At 38.0% G+C, this 22,031-nt stretch overlaps 1 protein-coding gene across 5 annotated transcripts in view; it reads left to right on the forward strand.

Annotated features, from left to right (window-relative positions):
* The window catches only part of TCAF1 (TRPM8 channel associated factor 1), a 50,935-nt gene that overhangs the window by 18,625 nt on the left and 10,279 nt on the right, over window positions 1-22,031 (forward strand). For all 5 annotated transcript variants that reach the window (XM_032245154.1, XM_032245153.1, XM_032245152.1 and 2 more), the window contains exons 2-3: window positions 5,027-5,660; window positions 20,908-21,902. In XM_032245154.1, coding sequence (XP_032101045.1) covers window positions 5,041-5,660; window positions 20,908-21,902 — 1,615 coding nt within the window. In that variant the 5' untranslated portion in view covers window positions 5,027-5,040. The remainder of the gene's footprint in view (window positions 1-5,026; window positions 5,661-20,907; window positions 21,903-22,031) is intronic.

The following is a 22,031-nucleotide window of genomic DNA, read 5'->3' on the forward strand; positions in this document are numbered from 1 at the left end:
AGGGGCTTCAAAGACGGTGGTAAAGGTCTATTTTTAAAGCTGAATGGTAGGTATATGGACGCTCGTTTAATTTTTCAGATTGTTTTATTATTTTACCATCTATATCCCTCCATGTGTATTACATATTCTCACAGATGTATGAATTAAACAATCTAAGTGAAAAATAAATAAGACTGAGCTGGGAATGTCTAGGACAGAATTCAAAAGAAGGGGTTGAACTAGCCCAATGTCTTCAAAAGATACTGGATGTATAAAGAAAAACAGGAGAGTCATGCGGGGTGGGGGGGAAAAACACCAAGGAGAGAAGACCCTTAGAATTGAATGTCTGTAATACAAACCAGTTTTTCAAGGTCAGGCTAGCTATTTGCTGAAAAAAAATGATTCTGGGTTTACCCTTATACCTCATCTGTCATTTAATCATCCAGACATGGATTGTCTATTCATCCAAAGAATAAAATGTATACTCTGGCCTCAGACACTTACTCTAGTTTCAGGATTTGAAATCACACTACTATACGGGATATGGGTGGTACAGCATCCAGCATGGCCCACCATCTACCTGCCTTTCCACACGTCTCTCAAAGGGAAAACCAAGTTTAGGAGCCATGGCGCTGCTTTGCGGTAGGAGTGAAAGCTCTGCTCTCTCTCTGAGTTACAGGTTGTGCCTGCAATACCTTCTGCTTTGGAGATGACTTCGGTTCCAGCAAGCTAAAAGGGGCCAGAGGTGGGCCCAGGGGAAAGAAAGCAGGAACCGTAGGAGGGTTAGGGAGAGAAAGAAAAGGACATTTCTCCCAGGTTTTATTCATCTGAGCTCACCAAGCCTGGAGAACAAACATGGATTCAGGCCTAAAGAGGGGGCGTTTGGTTCAAAAGTCAAGTGATGGAGTCACTGATAGCTGGTTAAAGTGGGGACACAACCAGCTGCAGAGTTCAAGGAATCCCTATAGAGGAGGAAATGAAATTTATATGTGGGCAGATGCAGATGCACAACCTGATCAGAGATGAAGGAAGACCTTTTAGGACCGGTGAGCTAGGATCAGTTGATCAGTCTACCTCATCGTGTATATACTGTACCTAATCTTTTAATGTGTGTTTACTTGCTTGACTGAATTTATATTAACTCAGTGTTGTTTCTCATTGTAGTAGCAATACATACAACAATTCAAAGGATGCAGATTTGTATAAAGACAAAAAACTGTTCACCTCTTCCCTCCTAATGTAATCAATGTTATTATGTTGAAATATGGCCACTGTAGATTTTCAGTGCATATAAAAGCCTGGTATGTAACAGGTACTTGGATATTCTTCGTGCTTAAGAGTATGGACTCAAGCACTGGGTTTCCTGGATTTGAATCCTAGATTCACCACCACTTACCACCTGTGTGACTTTGAACAAATAACTAATTCTAATAACTAATTCTCTGGGCATTATGATTTTAGAATTCTTGTTTTGCCCGTCCATAAAATGGGGATAGTGATAGTAAATACCTCATAGGTTTATTGTCAGCATTAGTTACATAAATCACTTGTAATAATGCAGGAACTTGGTAAGCATTGTATTGTTACTACTACTAATAATAATTACTACTGCTAGTGTCATTATCTTTGCTTGCACAAAAATGAGTTCATGTTCTATATCTCATAGTGACTTGAAATTTTCACTTAAAATGTATCTGGGACATTCTTCTAGGTGGATGTAAAATATAGTCAACCCATCCTTGAACTAGCTTAGAAAACAACTAATGAGACAGATACGCGAGTTCCCTGTTCTTGTGCTTGTGTCAGCACTAGAGGCAGCAGAGGCTGAGAGAAAAGGATTCTGATGGACAGCTCTTTAGGGGGTGTGTATGGGTAGATGGCTGGGGCAGTGCTACAGGGTCTTATGCTGGGTACAGTGGGTATCTGGGAGCTATGTGGAAGTTGGATAGGTATGGGTTTGGGTTAGAGATCCTGCACCCACAAGAGTAAAAAATGATTCTAGGAAACATTCCTTGTTATTAATCTATCTGTTTGCACTTCTAGGTTTTCATTTCTCTATCTCCATTTGTAATTTTTTGTGAAGTCGGCATCCTTGTGCATATGTCTTTGATACTGCCCCTCTTATTTCTGTAAGAAGGGTTATTAGAAGAGGGTTTGTTGGATCTAAGAATAGGCACACTTTTGAAGCCAAGTAGGCACTGTAAAATGGTTTTTGAAAAAGAGTGCAGACATTCTCCATCCTTCCTGCAGATTGTGATGGTGTTCCCATCGCCTTTCAAATATTAAACATTATTAGCTGCCTTTGTCTTCTTCTTCATCTTCTTCCCCTCTTCCATTTTCTCCTAGTTCTTTTTTGACAAATACACAATATATTTTCCATTACTTGATTACTAGTGAGATTAAGCACTTTTTCACAGAAGTGGCCATTTTAAATTTCTTTTCTGTGCCATATCTTCTCTTAAAAGAATAGGATTTCCATAGATAGAAAGATTTAGGAGGGGGAACGGAACATAAAGAGAATGGAAAGATAATCTAAAATGAAAGCAGGGCATGTCCAGCAACACAAGGCAGACTGGATGGTGCAGGGAGAGAGGCAGCAGGAGAAAAGGCAGGAAAACCCAGGGAGCAGCCAGCCCTGCAGGCGGTCCACACCGGGAGGCAGTAGATCGTCCCCAGGGACTAAGGTGGAGCTTTGAGGGTAAATAACATGATTGGAGTGATTTTAGAAAAGTAAAGGTGGGAACAGGTCCTGGTAACATAGAAATTGGATTGATTGAGTCCAGGCATGAATTACTAAGGACCTACACCAAGTTAATGGCAGTGTGATTGGAAACCATGAGAAGCACATTGATAGGACCTGTGACCAACTGGATATGGGTACAGCAGGGAGCCAGGACATGCTGTGACACTGTGCGCTTTGCTGTCCTGAGTATTTGTGGGCACCAAGAGGAGCAGGGAAAAGACAACCTTCTTACTTACCAAATGTTCATGACAGTATCTTCTCAATAGTTCCCTGAGGTAGGTAGGTCATTAATTCTTCTGTTTAACTACTAGAAACATTGGGCTTATGTAATTTGCCTTAGAAGAGGTCATTTAGAGGGGAAATAATAAATTTAAGACTTTTTAGTTTAGAGACTGGCTATAAATGGCCAGTGTGCTCTTTAGTAGTGGTCTTGAACTTGTTATTTCAAGACTGGAACTGTTTTATCCTGGCTTGTGGAAGGCACATAGCCTGTGTGAAGGACTTTCTCAAGGGCACACAGAGATATTTGAGGGATAAATGTAATAGTAATTAGCATTAGTGTTAGTGTTAGTATTAGTATTGGGACCAAAATATGAAAACTATCAGATCAGAATCAGTACATGCTCAATTCAGTGTTTGTAAAACCTACGTTAGGTTAAATTGTTTTTCCACTTTGTGAGAATTCTTTATTATTCATATGCTTAAATGAAATGGTTTATTCTTAACCAAATAATTATAAGCACATAAATAAATACTTGAATATTTATGAAAAGGCATTTAACCTGTTATTTCCTTTAATCCTCAGGACAAGTTTATATGGTAGTTATTATTTCTGTTTAATTAATAAGGAAACTAAGTCTTTGAGATGTGTTATCCAAGTCTCACAGTTAATAAGCAGCAGAGCTGAAATTCAAACTCAGACTGCCCTAACTCCAGAGCCCAAGTTTATAATCATGTTGCATATTATGTTGAGAGTGAGCATATACTATCTGACAAGGGAAAAAGACAAGTGGTAAAGGCCAAAGATTAAAATGTAAAGACAATCTGCATTTTCCAAGAGGAGGTTAGAAAAGGACAGAAAGTAAGTGGTCCCAGAGGTTGGATATAAAGAGGTTAGCTCAGGCCACAGTGACAGAGGTGGTTCAGCCTCATGGATGGGAAGAGAGGTGATGTCCTGTGCTGCTGAGTGGTCATTGAGGATGAGACGCCCTGCATGACCTGACCATGAAAACACATCTGTCCTTGGAAGAAATGTTTCAGTACAGTGCGTGTAGCAGAGGTCAGACTATAGAGCATCCTTAGTGGGGAGCTCATTGTGAAGAAACAGAGGATATCTGTGACTTCGCCTCCTCACCTTTGTCAGCTGCATCCCAGGTGCAATTAGGATTCTGCAATAATTTCATATCTTGTTACCTTCTGCTCCTGGTTATATGAGAATTGCATTTAAACCACAGAGAATTTCCACTTTTCTCTTACCTAGGCTGTGACTTTGACCAAAGAACCTTCTCTGAGAGCCCAGGCATTTCAGATGGAAGTTCTGAGTTGTTCAAGCTGGGATTCATATGATTAGTGGGGGAGCCAAGAGGGATGGAATGGGCTAGGAGGACAACATGCTGCGCCACTGTATGAACTCCCAGCAGCTGCTGTAGCAAATGACCTCAAGTGGGTTGGCTTAAAATAACAGGAAGACATCATCTCACAGTTCTGAAGGCTTAGAATTTTGAAATCCAAGTGTCAGCAGCATGGTTCTTTCTGGAGATTCTGAGACAGAATCTGTACCATGCCTCTCTCTTAGCTTCTGGTGTTTGCCATCAATTCTTGGTCTTCCTTGCCTTGTAGACTCACCACTCCAATCTCTTCCCCCATTTTCTGATAGCATTCTCCCTTATGTTTCCAAATGTCCTCGTACAAGGACATCAGTCATTGGACTACGAGCCATTCGAATCACATATGACCTCATCTTAGCTTGATTACATCTCTGAAGACCTCTTTCCAAAAAACTAGGAGTTAGGACTTCAAAATATCTCTTTGGGGGGGCACAATTCCACACTTATTCTTTCCTTTTGTTTGTTTCCTTCTGTGATGGAAAAGTATCATGCTCTTTAAGTTTGACCACTGAGTTTAAGAGGTGATGGCCCAGTGGGGTCTCCTGGACTGCAGACACTGACACCCAGCGCTTGAATCATTTCCCAGTGTCAGCCTCATCTGCATAGTGGGAAGAATCACCCAGCTACTGGAAGAGTGAACTGCTTTATTTGTTTATCCATTCTTCACTAAGCTGAGTCTTTGCCTTCTTCTCTGCAGAAACCAATAGAGCCATGGCAACTCCCTCTGCTGCCTTCGAGGCCCTTATGAAAGGCGTGACAAGTTGGGATGTACCCGAAGATGCTGTTCCATGTGAACTGCTTCTTATTGGAGAGGCTTCATTTCCTGTGATGGTGAATGACATGGGCCAGGTCCTCATTGCCGCCTCTTCCTATGGCCGTGGCCGCCTGGTGGTTGTGTCCCATGAGGACTACTTGGTGGAAGCCCAGCTCACTCCCTTTCTCCTGAATGCAGTGGGGTGGCTTTGTTCTTCCCCTGGGGCTCCCATTGGTGTACACCCATCCCTGGCACCTTTGGCCAAAATCCTTGAGGGCTCTGGAGTAGATACAAAGGTAGAGCCAGAAGTGAAGGATTCCCTCGGGGTTTACTGTATTGATGCCTACAATGAAACCATGATGGAAAAGCTGGTCAAGTTCATTAAACAAGGTGGCGGCTTGCTGATAGGAGGACAAGCCTGGGATTGGGCCAACCAAGGTGATGATGAAAGGGTTCTGTTCACATTCCCCGGGAACCTCGTGACCAGTGTGGCTGGCATTTACTTTACTGACAACAAAGGGGACACGAGCTTCTTCAAAGTCTCCAAGAAGATGCCCAAGATTCCAGTGTTGGTTAGGTAAGTACCTTACCCCACCGGGGAGTTGGCTCCAGGTTAAAAAGCATACCCAGTTCTTATCTTCAGGTTGTTCCAAGGCTAACAGAAGAGTGCTCCCAGGCACTCAGGAATTCACTACAAATCAACTAGATTTTTTAAATGCCCTGAGGCATAGGAGGGGCAAGGTCCTCACTGCTCCTGTCTTCCCAGACCAGACCATTTAGTTCTTTGATAGTTGGAATTTACTGATGGCTGTGGTCCCAATGTCTTGCTTAATCAAAAATGTGTTGTTGGCCCCAACAGTTGGCATAGTTAATCCAGATTGTTCCTGGGTGAAGGTTGCTTTCAACAGGAATGTGAAGAAAAGGAAAACATGTCTGAAGCACCCCATGAGCCAAAGCCTAGAGGGCTGTTGGAAAGGTTTTGACATGTCCATCTAGATGAAGTTAGGATGCAATAGGAAGTAGAAGCCTTCAGAAGTTAAGATATCAGAAAGATGCTTCAAGTTATATGCGCTAAATCTCAGATTTAGGAATGGCAAAAGATCAGATGATCAATAATGAAGGAGTCAGGTGATGAGTGTAGGACAGCCTGCATTGAAAGTTCCTGGAGTGTACTGCCCTGCTTGCTTCACTCTTACTGTACTCCAGTACCACTTATAGTGCCTAACAGATAGCAGATCAGTAGGTGCAAGGTAAACATTTCTTGCATGCATGACCGCGTGGATGAATGAGATTTGAAGGCGGAGTAGTCCCAGGAGCAGAGAAAGTACATTAGGCCACTCTCTGTATTGTATATTAAAATTCTTAGCATCCTCAGAACAGCATGGCTATTTCTAACTGATGGGAATGGAGCAAGGTAGGATTGGGTGAGGAAGTCACACCAAGGGTATTACGAAGATATGGGAATAAGCTATGACTTCTCCTGGACATGGGACTTTCAGGGAAGTTTTATGAAGATCAGCCAGAATATCGTGTTTTTGGACAAAAAGATGACTTGCATCATTTTAGTCCAAATATTGGGCTTCTGCAAAAGAGTTCAAACTCTCTGTTCATTCATCCATTTATTTAGCCAGAGTTTATTGAATATATTATATATCTCAGGCATTATTTCTTATTTCAAGAACACAATTTGCAAAGATATGAGAATTAAGGGCATAGGAACATCTCCAATTACAAGACTTGGAAAAAAGGTTGAAAACCAAGTAACTGTTGTAAGAAGAAGGCTATGCTATCATTGTTCATAAAACCTGGAAACCTAGGATCTACAACCAGTAATGGCACAGTATGGCCTTAGCATATCCTTTCAATTCTTTTTTTCTCTCTAAAAGAAAGTGTTGGCATAGAAGCTCCCACTGTCCCTTGTAGCTGTTTTTCCATTTTTGAGTCTACAGTGATTTCTGTATGTTCACAAAGTCAGCAGAGATGCATAGAAAATAATGCCATGCAAATGATCATGCTCTAAATGCCCAAATGTTTCAAGAAATTTAGTTTGAAAATACTCCTACGAAACCTGAATTGACCAACCTTATAAATTGATGCTATCTATGCCCCCTTCAGTTTTTGAAAACTGGTGAAGGGATATTAGCCACGAAAGAGACTTGATTAAAACAAAAAAGGTAGATCTTACACATCCTTGGAGGTCATTGCTGGTTATTGCTGGGTATATGTTAGGCATATTTAGAATCCTAGTTATAGGGTTTAGGTCAGAATCAATGCCCAAGCGTGGTAGGGTGAACGTATGTACCTCCTTTATAAGAGGGATTGCCAAATCACAATTGTTTTCTTTTCCTTTTTATAAACATTGTTCCCTTTTTAAATTTTAAAATCTATGCTTACTGGGAAAAAAGTAAAATAATTCATAAGCATATAAAGTAAAAAGTGAAAGATCTTTGCCCTCCATCTCATCCTCTGCCTCTCGCTAATGCCTTTCTTCCCCCTCTTCCCAAGAAATGATCACTGCTAATGGTTTGGACAGTATCTTTTCTGGTGGTTTTCCTACAATCATGTATTGGTTAGAGTTGGAAGAGCTGGATGGGTGGAAAGAGAGACAGAGAAAAAGGGAGAGATCTGCAACTTGCTCTTTCACTTACTGTATCCTGAGCAGTTTTTCATATCCCTGTACAAAGATGGGCATCATCCTTTTGAAGACTGTCTTGCATTCAGTTGGATTGTCCCGAAATTCATTTAACCATTTGCCTATTAGCACATTAATGTTATTTCTATTTTTTTCTTATAATAATACAATGACTATCTTTTCACTACAACCCCTAAGCTTGACGTACACCTCTTCATTTTAAAGACGGTAATTTCCTTTTAGAAACATCTTATTTTGAAAAATGTCAAACACATACAAAAATAGAAATAGAACAATGAACACATATGTATCCATCACCCAGGTAATGGTATCAAATCACATCCTACCCACTCCTTAACCCTTCCTGTTTGTTTTGAAGCCAGTCTTCAACAGTGTATCATTTTACTCATAAAACAATGTATCACCAAGAGATAAAGACAAATTTTTAAATATAGTCACAATATTGTTATCACATTTTAAAAATTATCACTATTTTTCTGTCCTAACAAAATGTCAATAACAATATCATTTTAAGAGCATTTAAGTGGCATCTGTTATGTACATATATCTATACTTACCCTTTAGATCAACTGGTAATATAATCAGTTAAGTCATGGAAATATAAATATTTATATTATATATTGATCTAAAGTATAGAGATATGTATATAATAATTGTTTCACACTCAGTGTGATTTTAGAATTGAATTTGGCTTTTGCTTTACATATTTCAAAGCTATATTTTAGGTTTATAAAAACATAACTTTTTTGTGGCTCATACTTTTTTGTCATCTAAAATATTATTTCTTGCAGTTAGTATTTTTCACCTTGAACTCTATTTTGTCTAATATGATTATGACTCCTACTTTATTTATCTTTTTATTCTTTCGTTTTTAAAGCTATATCTCTTAGTACAAATCTGATTTTGTAACCCAATTAAGGGTTAAAAATTTATATAATTAAGGACATTGAAGTTTTTATATAATTAAGGACATTTATTTTTTTTCTTCTAGTTCCATCATCTTATTTGATGTTCTTTTCTTGTTGTTTCTTTTTAAATTTTCCTTTGCTGACTTTAGCATGGTTGCTGGAGTTTCTTCTCCCCTTCTCTCTATTTGGAAATTGTACACAATTTTTGTATCATTAATGTAAATACCTTTAACTTTTCCTAGATCTTTCTTTAAATTTTTTTCATACTTAAGGAAAAGTTGTCAGAATAACATAATAATTACCACACCCTTTACCTAGATTCATCAGTGGTTACATTTGGTCATATATACTGCATAAGTATACATACGAAGAGGTTATTTGGCCTAACCGTTTGAGGGTAACCTACAGATCTCAAGAATGAAGGAGGCAGGTGATGGGTATGACACTTCACACCTGAATACTTCAGCCTGTATCTTCTAACAAGGGCATTCTCCCAAATAACCACAATACAGGTATCTCACTCAAAATATGTAACATTGATAGAATACTGTTATCTAATGTCTCTAATTGTTCCAAAAATATCTTTTTTTTTTAGATTTTTAAAAATATAGAACCTAATCAAGTTTCCATATCATGTTTCGTTAGTCTCCTTTAATCAAAATAGTTCTCTAGCTTTTTAAAAAGTCTTTCAGGACATTAGTATTTTTGAAGTATGCAGTCCAGTTGTTGTATGGAATACCCTTCAGTTTGGATTTGTCTAATTGTTTATTTATTTTTTCATGATTACAATCAGTTCACACATTTTTGGCAAAAAAATAATGTTTTCATCACAGTGTCACAAATTAAAGACATATGAGGTCAGCTTGTTCAATTATTGGTGATGTCAAAACTGGTCATTTAATTAAATTGAAGTTTGCCAGATTTTCCTATTTTACTGATTTTATTTATTACATTTTATTTCTATTTATTCCTTTCACCCTTTTTAAACTAATTTAGTGTATGGTGTGACAATTAGATCTTTATGAATATCCTGTTTGCCAACAACCTTTCACCTTGTGATTTTTGCTTTCATTGGTGATCTGTGCCTGAGTAAATATTTATGAAACTGTCTACTTCTACCACTTCAGTTGCTTCTGATCCTTTCTTCAAAATTCATCTCGGGTATCACGCCTTTAGAAAGCCATCCTTTACCCTGCTTCTCTCATATAGAGGAGTCTTTTGTGTTCCCATACTAACCTAACACCTTAGCACTTACCTCAGGTTAAGTGTTGGTTTACTTGTAGATTTCTCCAAGGACTGATTGACATCTTTGGTAAATAAGACCTTTCCCTCCCCACCTTCACATTTACTGTTAGGTTGGTTCTTCTTTCTAAATGTTTGTTTTAGTATCACTCTATACTCATGGATCCTTTTCTTTTAAGATCAAATGCATTACAATCCATTTATAGTCAGTATTTTTTGAAGGCCAAAATGTCCCAAATTTGGCAAGTTAAAACCTCATTAAGCTGTCTCCTGAACCCATCAGTTTTTTTTTTTTTTTTGTATTAATTTCTGGCATAAAAAGATGTTGCAAGTTTATCTTGTACTTTTATAGTTCAAAACCTGGATTCAGTCACTTCCTCAAGGAATACTAGTTTCGTTTAGTCGTGAATAGTATTTAGAAACCAAGATCTAAAGCGTGCTCACTGCTATGGTGTCATCATTTCTGGGCTCCTCAGAAGAGACAGCCATGACATCTTTTAATTATGTATTCATACTGATACCCCCGATTTTAATTCAAACCCACAGAATTATTCTTCTCTTTCACTCATTCCATATTTGTATTTTTCTTCTCCCATGGTGAGAATCCTGTTCCAACTTCAACATTTACCTACTTGCTCAGTCCAGTAATACACACAAAAGAGTCTCATGATTACTATACCCATACTATTACCAACAACAAACTTGCTAAGTTATTTTTGCCTTCAGAATATACCACACTGAGCATATACAATCCAACAAGTACTATATTCAGAAGTATTTGTGTTGCTTTTTTCATTTGGGCCTGTTTTTTTCCATGTGGGATTTTCTCTATATTTGTTGATTTATTTTATGGATTTGCTGTTAGCATGACTAAAATTGAAGAATACACATTCTTTGTGTGTGTGTGTGTGTGTGTGTGTGTGTGTGTGTGTGTGATACTTTTTTTTTTAATTGTACTTTAGTTTTGGGGTACATGTGCAGATCATGCAGGGTTGCTGCATAGGTACATACATGGCAAAGTGGTTTGCTGCCTCTATCCCCCATCACCTATATCTGGCATTTCTCCCCACGTCATCCCTCCCTATCCCTCACTGTCCCTCCCTTAGCCCCCTGAACTGACCCCAGGAATACACATTCTTTTATGTTCACATGAACTATTTATGAAGATAAACCATTTGCTGTGCCATAAAATAAGCCTTAGCAAGAGTAAAAGAATTAAAATCATACCATATATGTCTTCATCACAGTGGAATTAAATTAGAAATCAATAACATAAACATATCATAAAAATTCCTAAATATTTGTAAATTTAAAAATATGTTTCTAAATACTCCTTATGTCAAAGGAGAAATTATAAATGAAATTAGAAAATACTTAGAACTGAATAAAAATGAAAGCACAACATGTCAAAAATTGTGGAGTGCTATTAAAACAGTGCTAAGAAAGATATGCCTTTAAATACTTTTGTTAGGAAAGAAAAAAGTTGAAACTCAATGAACTATGCTTCCCTATTAAGAATCTAAAAAAGGGAATTGAATTAAACCCAAAATATGGAGAAGAAACCAGGAAATAATAAAGAAGAGAGCAGAAATCTGTGAAACAACATTTTTTTTAAAAAAAGTAAATCAGTAAAACCAAAAGATGATTAGTTGAAAATAAATAAATAAATAAATAAAAGTGATTAACCTCTAGATAGATTTATGACAACAGGAGAGAGAATACAAATTATGAATTTCAGGAATAGAAGAAGGAACATTAGTATAGATCCTACAGACATTAAAAGGATAATAAGGAAATATTACAACTTTATGCCAATAAATTTGACAGATGAAATAGACGAATTTCCAGACAGACAAAAATTACCAAAATTGACACAAAAAGAAACATAAAATATATGCTAAATAAATTGAATTGTAATTTTAAACATTCCAACACTAAATGCAATGTGGTACCCTGGATTGGATCCTAAAAGACATTGGTGTGAAGACTGATGACATTTATATAGAATCTGGAATTAGTTAATAGTATTTAATGACTGTTGACTTCTTAGTTTTGACAAATGTTAAATAGATGTTTTACTATTTTTGCAACTTTTCAATTTTCTTGCATTTAAAAATAGAAATAGTATTTAAAATAACACAAAGAAAACTCCAGGCCCAGACAGCTTCACTTATGAACTTTATCAAACATTCAAGGAACAAATAATGCTAATCCTACATAACCTCTTTTTAAAACTAGAAAAGAAGAGAAAATTTTCCAACTTGATTTATTAAAATAGCATTTCTCTAATACTGAAACCAGAAAAGGACATTGTAAGAAAAGAAAACTACAAAACAATATCCATCATGAATGTAGATGTAAAAGTTTTTACTAAAATATTAATAGAATACAGAAATATATAAAAAGAATAATACATTATGACCAAATACGTAAGGCTATCCTAGATGAATGACTGCTTTAACATTCAAAAATCAGCTTAACTCACCATATTAATAGGATGGATGAGAAAATCCATATAATTCAAGGCTGGGCGTGGTGGCTAATGCTTGTAATCACAGCACTTTGGGAGGCCAAGGTGGGCGGACCATTTGAGGTCGGGAGTTCCAGACCAACCTGACTACGATAGTGAAACGCTATCTCTATTAAAATACAAAAATTAGCTGGGCATGGTGACATGTGCCTGTAGTCCTAGTTACTTAGGAGGCTGAAGCACGAGAATCACTTGAACCTAGGAGGCAGAGGTTGCAGTTAACTGAGATCTTGCCTCTGCACTCCAGCCTGGGCAACAGTGTGAGACTGTCTCAAAAAAAAAAGAAAAAAAGAAAATGAAAAACAATGTAATTCAATAGATACACATATAAAATATTCACAGAATTCAATACCAAATCATACCAAATTATGATAAAATTTCAGCAAATGAGAAATAAAAAGGAACTTCTTCAACCTGATAAAAATGTCCATGAAAAATCTATAGTTAAAAATATTCTTAATGGTAAATACTAAACTTTTCCCTTCTAAGACTGAGAACAAGGCACGGAATAATACCTGCTCTCACCTCTTCTATTCAACATTGTGCTACAAGTCCTAGCCAGTGTAATAAGACAAGGAAAATAAGGGGTAGAGATTGGAAATTTAAAGAAAAAACGACTTACTGGGTGTTTTGTTTTTCTAGAACACTGAGCCAAAAAGACAGGAAATGTTTGAATCTTGGTGTCAGAAAACAAATTTAAAAGAAAGAAAAAAAAGAGTTTTACACATTTAGAAGATTTTTAAATGACAAGATCCATTTGAAAATAAAGTCAGCAGAGCATTTCCTAGAATGGAATTATTTTGGTTTTAGAAACATTTGCAAAAAGCATGATCATCTATGTAAAAAAAAATTCTAAAATATCTACAGAAAACTATAATAATCAATTTTAACAAAGTAGTAAGATTCAAAAATCAACTTACAAAAACCAATTACTTTTTTAATATACTAGCAACCAACAATTGATAGTTAAAATTTTAAAATACAACATTTAAAATAGAAACCGAATTATGAAATACTAAGGGTTAAATTTTACAAAATATGTCCTGAGACCTGTATCGTGAAAACTATAAAACTTCACTGAAAGAAATTAAATAAAACTGAAAGTAATGGAGAAATATACCATGTTGATGGATCTGAACACTCAATATTTTAAGATGTCTGTTTTCTCCTATTAATCTACACACTTAATGCAGTCCGTAGTTCAAATTGATTCTAAAATCAATATACAAATGAAATGGAAGTAACATAGCCTAATTTCAAGACCTTGTACAGAGATGAAAACACTGTGATATTGGCATAAAGACAGACATGCAGATCAATGAAACACTAGATAGTTTAGAGATAGACCCACAGATTTATGGTCAATTGTTTTTTGACAACGTTGCTCAGGCAATTCAATGAGGAAATGACAGTTTTCAACATATGGTTCTGGAACAAGTGGAAACCATTATGCAAAAAAGGTGAATTGTGACCCTTACCCCACTCCATAGAAAACAAATATTTAAAAATAGAGCTAGACTTAAATGCAAAAGCTAAAATGTAAAAACTTCTAAATGAAAACATAGGAGAAAATATCTGTGACTTTGACCTTTGCAATTTTTGCCTATATAGGACACAAAAAATACATGAACCATAAAAGGAAAAAAATTAATAAATTGGGCTTTATTTTTTAAAAGTAAATAACTTCTGCCCTTCAATAGACAGTAATAAAGAAACAAAAAGGCAAGCCATAGACTGGAAGAAAAATATTCACAATACTTACATCTGACAATGGACTTGCATTCAGAATACATAGAGAACTCTTACATTCCAATATTAAGACAGCCTGTGTTTGTTTGTTTTTGCTCTTTGAGACGGGGTCTCACTTTCTGTTCCAGGCTAGACTGCAGTGGCACAAACATGGCAGTCAAGCAATCTTCCCTCCTTAGCCTCCTGAGTAGCCAGGAATACAGGTGCATACCACCACACCTGGCCATTTTTTCAATTTTTTGTAGAGATGGAGTTTTGCCATGTTGCCTAGGCTGTTCTCAGACTCCTGGGCTCAAGCAGTCCTCCTGCCTTGGCCTTCCAAAGTGCTGGTATTATAGGCATAAGATACCACACCCTATAAATTTTTTTAAGGCAAAATATTTTAACACATTCCACAAAAGATAAAATATGAAAGGCCAAAAAGCCCAAATGATTCTTATTCTCATTAGTAATCAGAAAAATACAAAAACTAAAATCATAAAAAATGGCTAAAATTACAGATTCACTATAGCAAGTGTTGACAAGATTGCAGTTGTATGCATTGCCAGTGGAAATATAAAATGACACAACCACTTTGGAAGACAGTCTGGCAATTTCTTATAAAGTTAACTGACAATTAACATACAATTTAGCCATTTCATCACCCAAGAGAAAGGAAAATAAATTAAAAATGGTGAGTTGATTTGAATATTAAAAAAAATGGTGCGCAAGGTTCAAAAAATTTATAATATGTTTAATTTGTAAAATATCTGAAACAATATGTATCTATGCACGTATACTAGCATCAAAAACAAACAAGGAAAGAACATCTTTTTCCAAGAGAAAGGAAAACATGTCCACACAAAAACTTGTACATTAATTTTTAGGGCAGCAAGCCCAAACCAAAGACTACCCAAATGTCCATCAGCAGATGACAGGATAAACAAAGTGTGGACTATTCCCAGAATGGCATAATACACAGCCATAGAAGAGGATGCATTGCAGATAGCTACCACGATATAGATCATTCTCACAAAGTTATTCTGAGTAAAAGAAGCCAAACTCAAAGGAGAACATACTTTATTATTACATTTATATAAAGCTTTAGAAAACACAAGTCTAATGTTTATGGATAGAAAGCACATCAGTGGTTGCCTGTGGTTGTGTGTAGGACCTAGACTGATCATAATGGGCCAGAAGATAGCTTTTGAGGGTGATGGAAAAGTTGTATATTTTCACCGTGATGGTGGTGGTTACTCAGATGTATAAAGTTAGCTCATCAAGATGTACTTTGTGAATTTTATCACATCAATGAAAATGATTGTTAAAAATTGGCATGTTTAAAATTTCAACACCATTTAAACGGATACAATTAGAGAATTCTCATTCTCTTCCCTACTACTTGTAATCTGTTCCCATTCACCCCTGTAGGTACCCAATTTCATTGGTTTCTTGATTATTCTTTCCCTGTTTGTTTTTGATGTTTGTGCATAGATACATATTGTTCCATATGTTTCACAAATTAAACATAGCATACTATACATAAATTTTTTGAACCTTGCTCACTATTTTTTTTATATTTAAGTCAACTCACCATTTTCAATGTATTTTACTCTGTGTGTGTGTGTGTGTGTGTGTGTGTATATAAAAAACAATTTTGATATACATAGCAAAACGGTTATTAGTGTCAAACTATGTTGAATTTACATATTCAACACCCTCCATAGTTACTTCTCTTCAATATGTGTGTGGTAAAAGCAGGCTACTCTCTTAGCTAACTTTCAGTATACATTATTAAAGATAGTCTTCATGCCATCCATTAGTTGTCTAGGCTTATTCATTTTACCTAACTGAAAATTTGCACCCTTGATTTACTTCTCCCTGTTTCTTCCCCTCCTCATCCCTAGTAACCACCATTGTTTTATTCTCTTTTCTTATTTGACTTTTTTTTTAAAAAAAGATTCCACATACATGTGAGATAATACTTTTTTTTTTTTTCGTGTGGCTGACTTATTTTACTTAGTATAATGTCCTGCAGATTTATCTTTTCTTTGTTTTTCAAGTGGCAGTATCTCCTTCTTTTTAGGGCTGAACAATATTTCATTATACATATATAGATAAAGACGTTGTCTCTTTTTATATATATACACACACACATATATATGTGTATATATATATATATATATATATATATACACACACACACACACACATATATATAAATGTTGTATCCATTTAGGTTTGATGTAGCTCCATGTGTTTATTTTTTGCTCTTGTTGCCTGAGCTTTTGGTGTGATAGCCAAAATGATTATTGCCATGGCAATATCAAGATATTCTTCCTGTATTTTCTTCCAGGAGTTTTATGGTTTCAGGTCTTAAGTTTAGGTCTTTAATCTAGTTTGTATTGTTGATATATGTGTATCACAATTGTTTTATCTACTCATCCATTAATGGACACTTAGGTTGTTTCTGTAACTTGACTATTGTGAATAATGCTTTGGTGGACAGATATCTCTATGAGATACTGATTTCACTTCCTTTGAGTATATATCTAACAAAGATATATCTAGGACATATAGTAGTTCTATTTTTAATTTCTTTTTGGAACTTCCAAACCATTTTCCATAATGGCTGTACCAATTTACATTTCTACCAACAGTGTACAAGCAGTGTTCCCTTTTCTTCACACCCTTGCTAAGACTTACCTTGTGACTTTTGATAATAGACATCCTAACAGATGTGAGGTGATATCTCATTGTGATTTTGATTTCCATTTCCCTGATGATTAGTGATGTTGAGCATCTCTTCATATACCTCTTAACCATTTGTATGTCTTCTGTGGGAAAATGTCTATTCAATCCCTTTGCCCAATTTTTAATTGGTTTTTAAGGTTTTTGTTTGTTTTGTTTTATTTTGTTTTGCTATTGAGTTGTATGAGCTCCTTATATATTTTCATATTAATCCCTTATTAGATGTCTGGCTTGCAAATATTTTCTCCCAACCCATGGGCTGCCTTTTCACTCTGTTGGTTGTTCCTTTGGTGGTACAGAAACATTTTAATTTAATATAATTCCAAAAGCTCTCCTGTATGAGGTGTCTGTTGACCCCTGCTGGAAAGTGTCTCCCAGTCAGGCGGCATGGGGATCAGGGACCTACTTGAGGAGACTGTCTGTCCCTTAGAGTGCTGCACTGGGAGATCCACTGCTCTCTTCAGAGCCAGCAGCCGGGAAATTAAGTCTGCTGAAGCTGCACCCACAGCCGCCCTTCCCCTAGGTGCTCTGTCCCAGGGAGATAGGAGTTTTATCTGTAAGTCCCTGACTGAGACTGGTGCCTTTCTTTCAGAGATGCCCTGCCTAGAGAGGAGGAATCTAGAGAGGCAGTCTGACTACAGGCTTTGCAGAGCTGTGGTGGGCTCCGCCCAGTCCGAGCTTCCCTGAGGATTTGTTTGCACTGTGAGGGGAAAACCGCCTACTCCAGCCTCTGTAATGGTGGATGCCCCTCCCTCCACCAAGCTCTAGCATCCCAGGTCAATTTGAGACTGCTGTGCTGGCAGCAAGAATTTCAAGCCAGTGGATCTTAGCTTGCTGGTCTCTGTGGGGGTGAGATCTGCTGAGGTAGACCACTTGGTTCCCTGGCTTCAGCACCCTTTCCAGGGGGAGTGAACAGTTCTGTCTCGCTGGCATGCCAGGTGCTACTGGGGTATGAAAATAAACTCTGCAGCTAGCTTGGTGTCTACCCAATGGCCACCCAGTTTTGTGCTTGAAACTTGGGGCCCTGGTGATGTAGGCACCAGAGGGAATTTCCTGGTCTGTGGGTTGCAAAGACCATGGGAAAAGCATAGTATCTGGGCAGGAGTGAACCATTCCTCACAGCACAGTCCCTTACAGCTTCTCTTGGCTAGAGGAGGGCGTTTCCTGACCCCTCATTCTTCCCGGGTGAGGAGAAGCCCCACCCTGCTTTGGCTCTCCATTGGCTGCACCCACTGTCTAACCAGTCCCAGTGAGATGAGCTGGGTACCTCAGTTGGAGATGCAGAAATCACTGGTATTCTGCATTGATCTCACTGGGAGCTGCAGACCTGGGCTGTTCCTATTCAGCCATCTTGCCAGCCACCTCAAGACTTATTTTCTTTCCATGTATGAAAATTGGGATTATCTGTTTGGCAATTACATTTTTAGTTTAATCAGTAACTTTTTAGAGTAGCCTGTCCCAGTTATTTAAGAGAGAGGCAATATATCTTCTCAGGACTTTCCAATGATAGGCAGTACTTACTTAGAACATTCTTCTCTATTTGTTGCTGCTGTTCCCTTGGGAGTTTAGTTGTTCTTCTCTTTCATGCTGTTAATTTTCATCAAATATTTGGTGGTTCTTGTCTATTTAAATTTTAAATTACATTTAAATCCTAAATTGATCATTAAGGGTTACTGCAGAACATTTTCACGGGACAAATGATAATCCTTGGTCCTTTGTTCTCCTGATCTTCTCTTTCACATGTGTGCAGTTAGATTTTTCTGTGATCAATCAGATTCCATTTGATTTATATTTTTTGTAAATGCTTCCACTATCCCAGTTTGCTCATTGCACCCTTCTCAAAATCCAGTGCTATAATGGATTTATTTATTTATTTATATTGAGATGGAGTTTCACTCTGTCACCCAGGCTGGAATGCATTGGCGTGATTTCAGCTCACGGCAACCTTTGTCTCCTGGATTCAAGCAATTCTTCCACCTCAGCCTCTGGAGTAGCTGGGATTACAGGCATCCGCATCATACCTGGCTAATTTTTGTATTTTTGTAGAGATGGGGTTTCACAAGGATTTATTTTTTTAATAAGTTTTGTTTCATTTCAGAAGAAGGTAAGGAAAAGAAGTAAAATATAACTTATTTTTTCAATGTATGAAAGAATTACTTAGCCCCTTCTGTATATAAGTAATGGCTGTTGGAACTAATCGGCAGATGTCTCTGAGGGTGTGGCTAGACACTGAGCAAGACCTCATGTAGTCTCATTATTCAGATGAAGTTCCAATAACTCAGTGTCTGAGTCTCAGCTTTGCAGGTTTAACTTCTCTCATCTTGTCAGTATGCTCGTATAAAAATCCTGAAGCCGAAGTATTCACTTAGAGCATAGTAGCCCACCTCTTCACTGATTTCACTCATGAAAACAATTAATTTCATGAAATTTGTAAACAAGGCCAGTGCTAGGCCTCATGCCTATAATCCCAGCACTTTGGGAGGCCAAGGCAGGAGGATTGCTTAAGCCCAGGCGTTCAAGACCAACCTGAGCAACATAGTGGAACCCCCTCCCATTAAATTAAAAAATCAAAAATAAAAGAGAAAAAAATATAAACAGAACTCTAATTATACAAACTAAAACACATTTTTCATTTAATTTTGCATACATGTTTAAAGTACTAAAATAAAAAATGAATTTTAAAAAAATTTTAGAGTCACTAAATTAAATACAGACTATCCAAAATATTGCTTGAATAAAATAAATGTTACAAATCTAGAATATTCTGGTTGGCCTAGCCAGTGACTTCTTTCTCTCATTAGGCAGGCGATCATGGGAAGCAATATTATAATCACCGTAAGCCTCTAATCAGAGCAAGAAGAGACAGTTGAATGATGTTAATGGTTAGTTCTTTATGGAGTTAGAGAGTCATCCACTAATTAGTATGGTGGTCACTTTATCTTTAGTAAATGGTTGCACTTGCTAAGAGGACCATATCTTTCCTACCAGTTAAAGCTCTGCTAGCCATAGAGAATACAGCACAAATACTGAAAATAAGTTGTCCACCTGACCCCCAGTTTTTGGTGTTATCTTATAGCTACATTCTACTATACAATTCCCATAGCTTTACCTAACAAGTGACATAACCAACACTGGAATCTCAGGCTCAGAGAGGCCACTCTACTCCTTAACCCCACCTTATCCAGTGTTCCACCTCATTTTGGCTTTGTGGGCATCTTGAGGGCTGCTAGGGTTGGGTTACCCACAGACAGTAAACGGATGATGCTGAACAAAACCTTATAGCATGGACATGCATCACTCCTGTTGGGCAGGCAGTGGAAAAGTGGAGTTCCAGATGCAGACAGTAAAGTCCTCTTGGGCTCAGGTAACCAGAGGGTCTCAGTAGAGTTGAAGCCAGTCAGTTCCCCTGCCCCACCTTTTGAGATAATAATGATTCTTCTCTAGCACTACTGACTTGGCCTTCCATAGACTTTATTTGTAGGAAATTAGCTGCATGAAATTTATGAACAAGACTTCTTATAAGGAAAAAACATGATTTCCCATATATATATATGTATATATATATATATATATATACATATATATAGAGAGAGAGAGAGAGAGAGAGAGAGAAAGAGAGAGAGAGATGTATATACGTGTGTCTCTCTCTGTGTGTGTATGTAGGGGGGGATTTAGAGGATTGAAATAAACATGAACTTAAATCTGGAATATTTAAGACATGGTATTGAGTAAACACAGAAGGGATCCCTTTGCAATTTCCATTGGAGAGTTTGTGCTCTAAGAATGAGCAGAGCAGAATCAATGCTGAGTCCGTCTGTCACCCCTCTGACAAGCTTCCATACCCAGTGAGGTCAGATCTATCCTTTTTGTTCTCCCAACTTTCCCGTAAAAACTAAAAACAACAATATTAGTAAAGCTAACACATCTATAGCACTCACTGTATGCTGTCCACTGTTCTAAGAGCTCTATACAGAACTGTAGCTCTAATAAAGAATGCATGTGTCTTTTGCAGTTGTGAAGATGACCTCTCCGAGGACAGAGAGGAGCTTCTGCATGGGATTTCAGAGCTGGACATCACCAACTCAGATTGTTTCCCATCCCAGCTGCTAGTGCATGGGGCTTTAGCCTTTCCTCTAGGGTTAGATACCTACCATGGCTGTGTTATAGCGGCTGCCCGCTATGGCCGGGGCCGGGTAGTTGTAACTGGCCATAAGGTATTATTCACTGTCGGTAAACTGGGCCCCTTTCTGCTTAATGCTGTCCGCTGGCTAGATGGGGGCCGCAGAGGCAAGATTGTGGTGCAGACAGAGCTGAGAACCCTGAGTGGCCTGCTTGCGGTGGGGGGCATAGACACCAGTATCGAGCCCAATCTGACCAGTGATGCTAGTGTCTATTGCTTTGAACCTGTGAGTGAAGTGGGGATCAAAGAACTGCAGGAGTTTGTAGCAGAGGGTGGCGGGCTGTTTGTTGGAGCCCAAGCCTGGTGGTGGGCCTTCAAGAACCCAGGAGTGTCCCCTTTGGCTCGATTCCCAGGAAACCTCCTCCTCAACGCCTTTGGCATTAGCATTACAAGCCAAAGCCTTAATCCAGGGCCCTTTCGTACCCCTAAGGCAGGGATAAGGACCTATCACTTCCGCTCCACCTTGGCCGAGTTCCAGGTTATAATGGGCAGGAAGAGAGGAAATGTGGAAAAGGGCTGGTTGGCAAAGCTGGGACCAGATGGTGCAGCTTTCCTGCAGATTCCTGCAGAAGAGATCCCTGCCTACATGTCTGTGCATCGACTCCTGAGGAAGCTGCTAAGTCGATACCGGCTCCCAGTAGCAACCCGAGAGAACCCTGTTATCAATGACTGCTGCAGGGGTGCTATGCTTTCCCTGGCCACAGGGCTAGCCCACTCTGGAAGTGACCTCTCTCTGTTAGTCCCAGAAATTGAAGATATATACAGCAGCCCCTATCTGCGCCCCTCAGAATCTCCTATCACTGTCGAGGTCAACTGCACCAATCCAGGTAAGGAACAAGGGTTGGGAGCTCAGTATTATGGGAATGGGGGAATGGGAACAGGCTGACTTCAGCAGTCCATTTCAGGGACCCAGTCATGTCCAGAGGGCAGTCTCCATCCTTTACCATGAACTTTGA

Source organism: Sapajus apella, unplaced genomic scaffold, assembly GCF_009761245.1.
Source record: "Sapajus apella isolate SASKATOON/1434 unplaced genomic scaffold, GSC_monkey_1.0 scaffold56, whole genome shotgun sequence".
Lineage (NCBI taxonomy): Eukaryota > Metazoa > Chordata > Mammalia > Primates > Cebidae > Sapajus > Sapajus apella.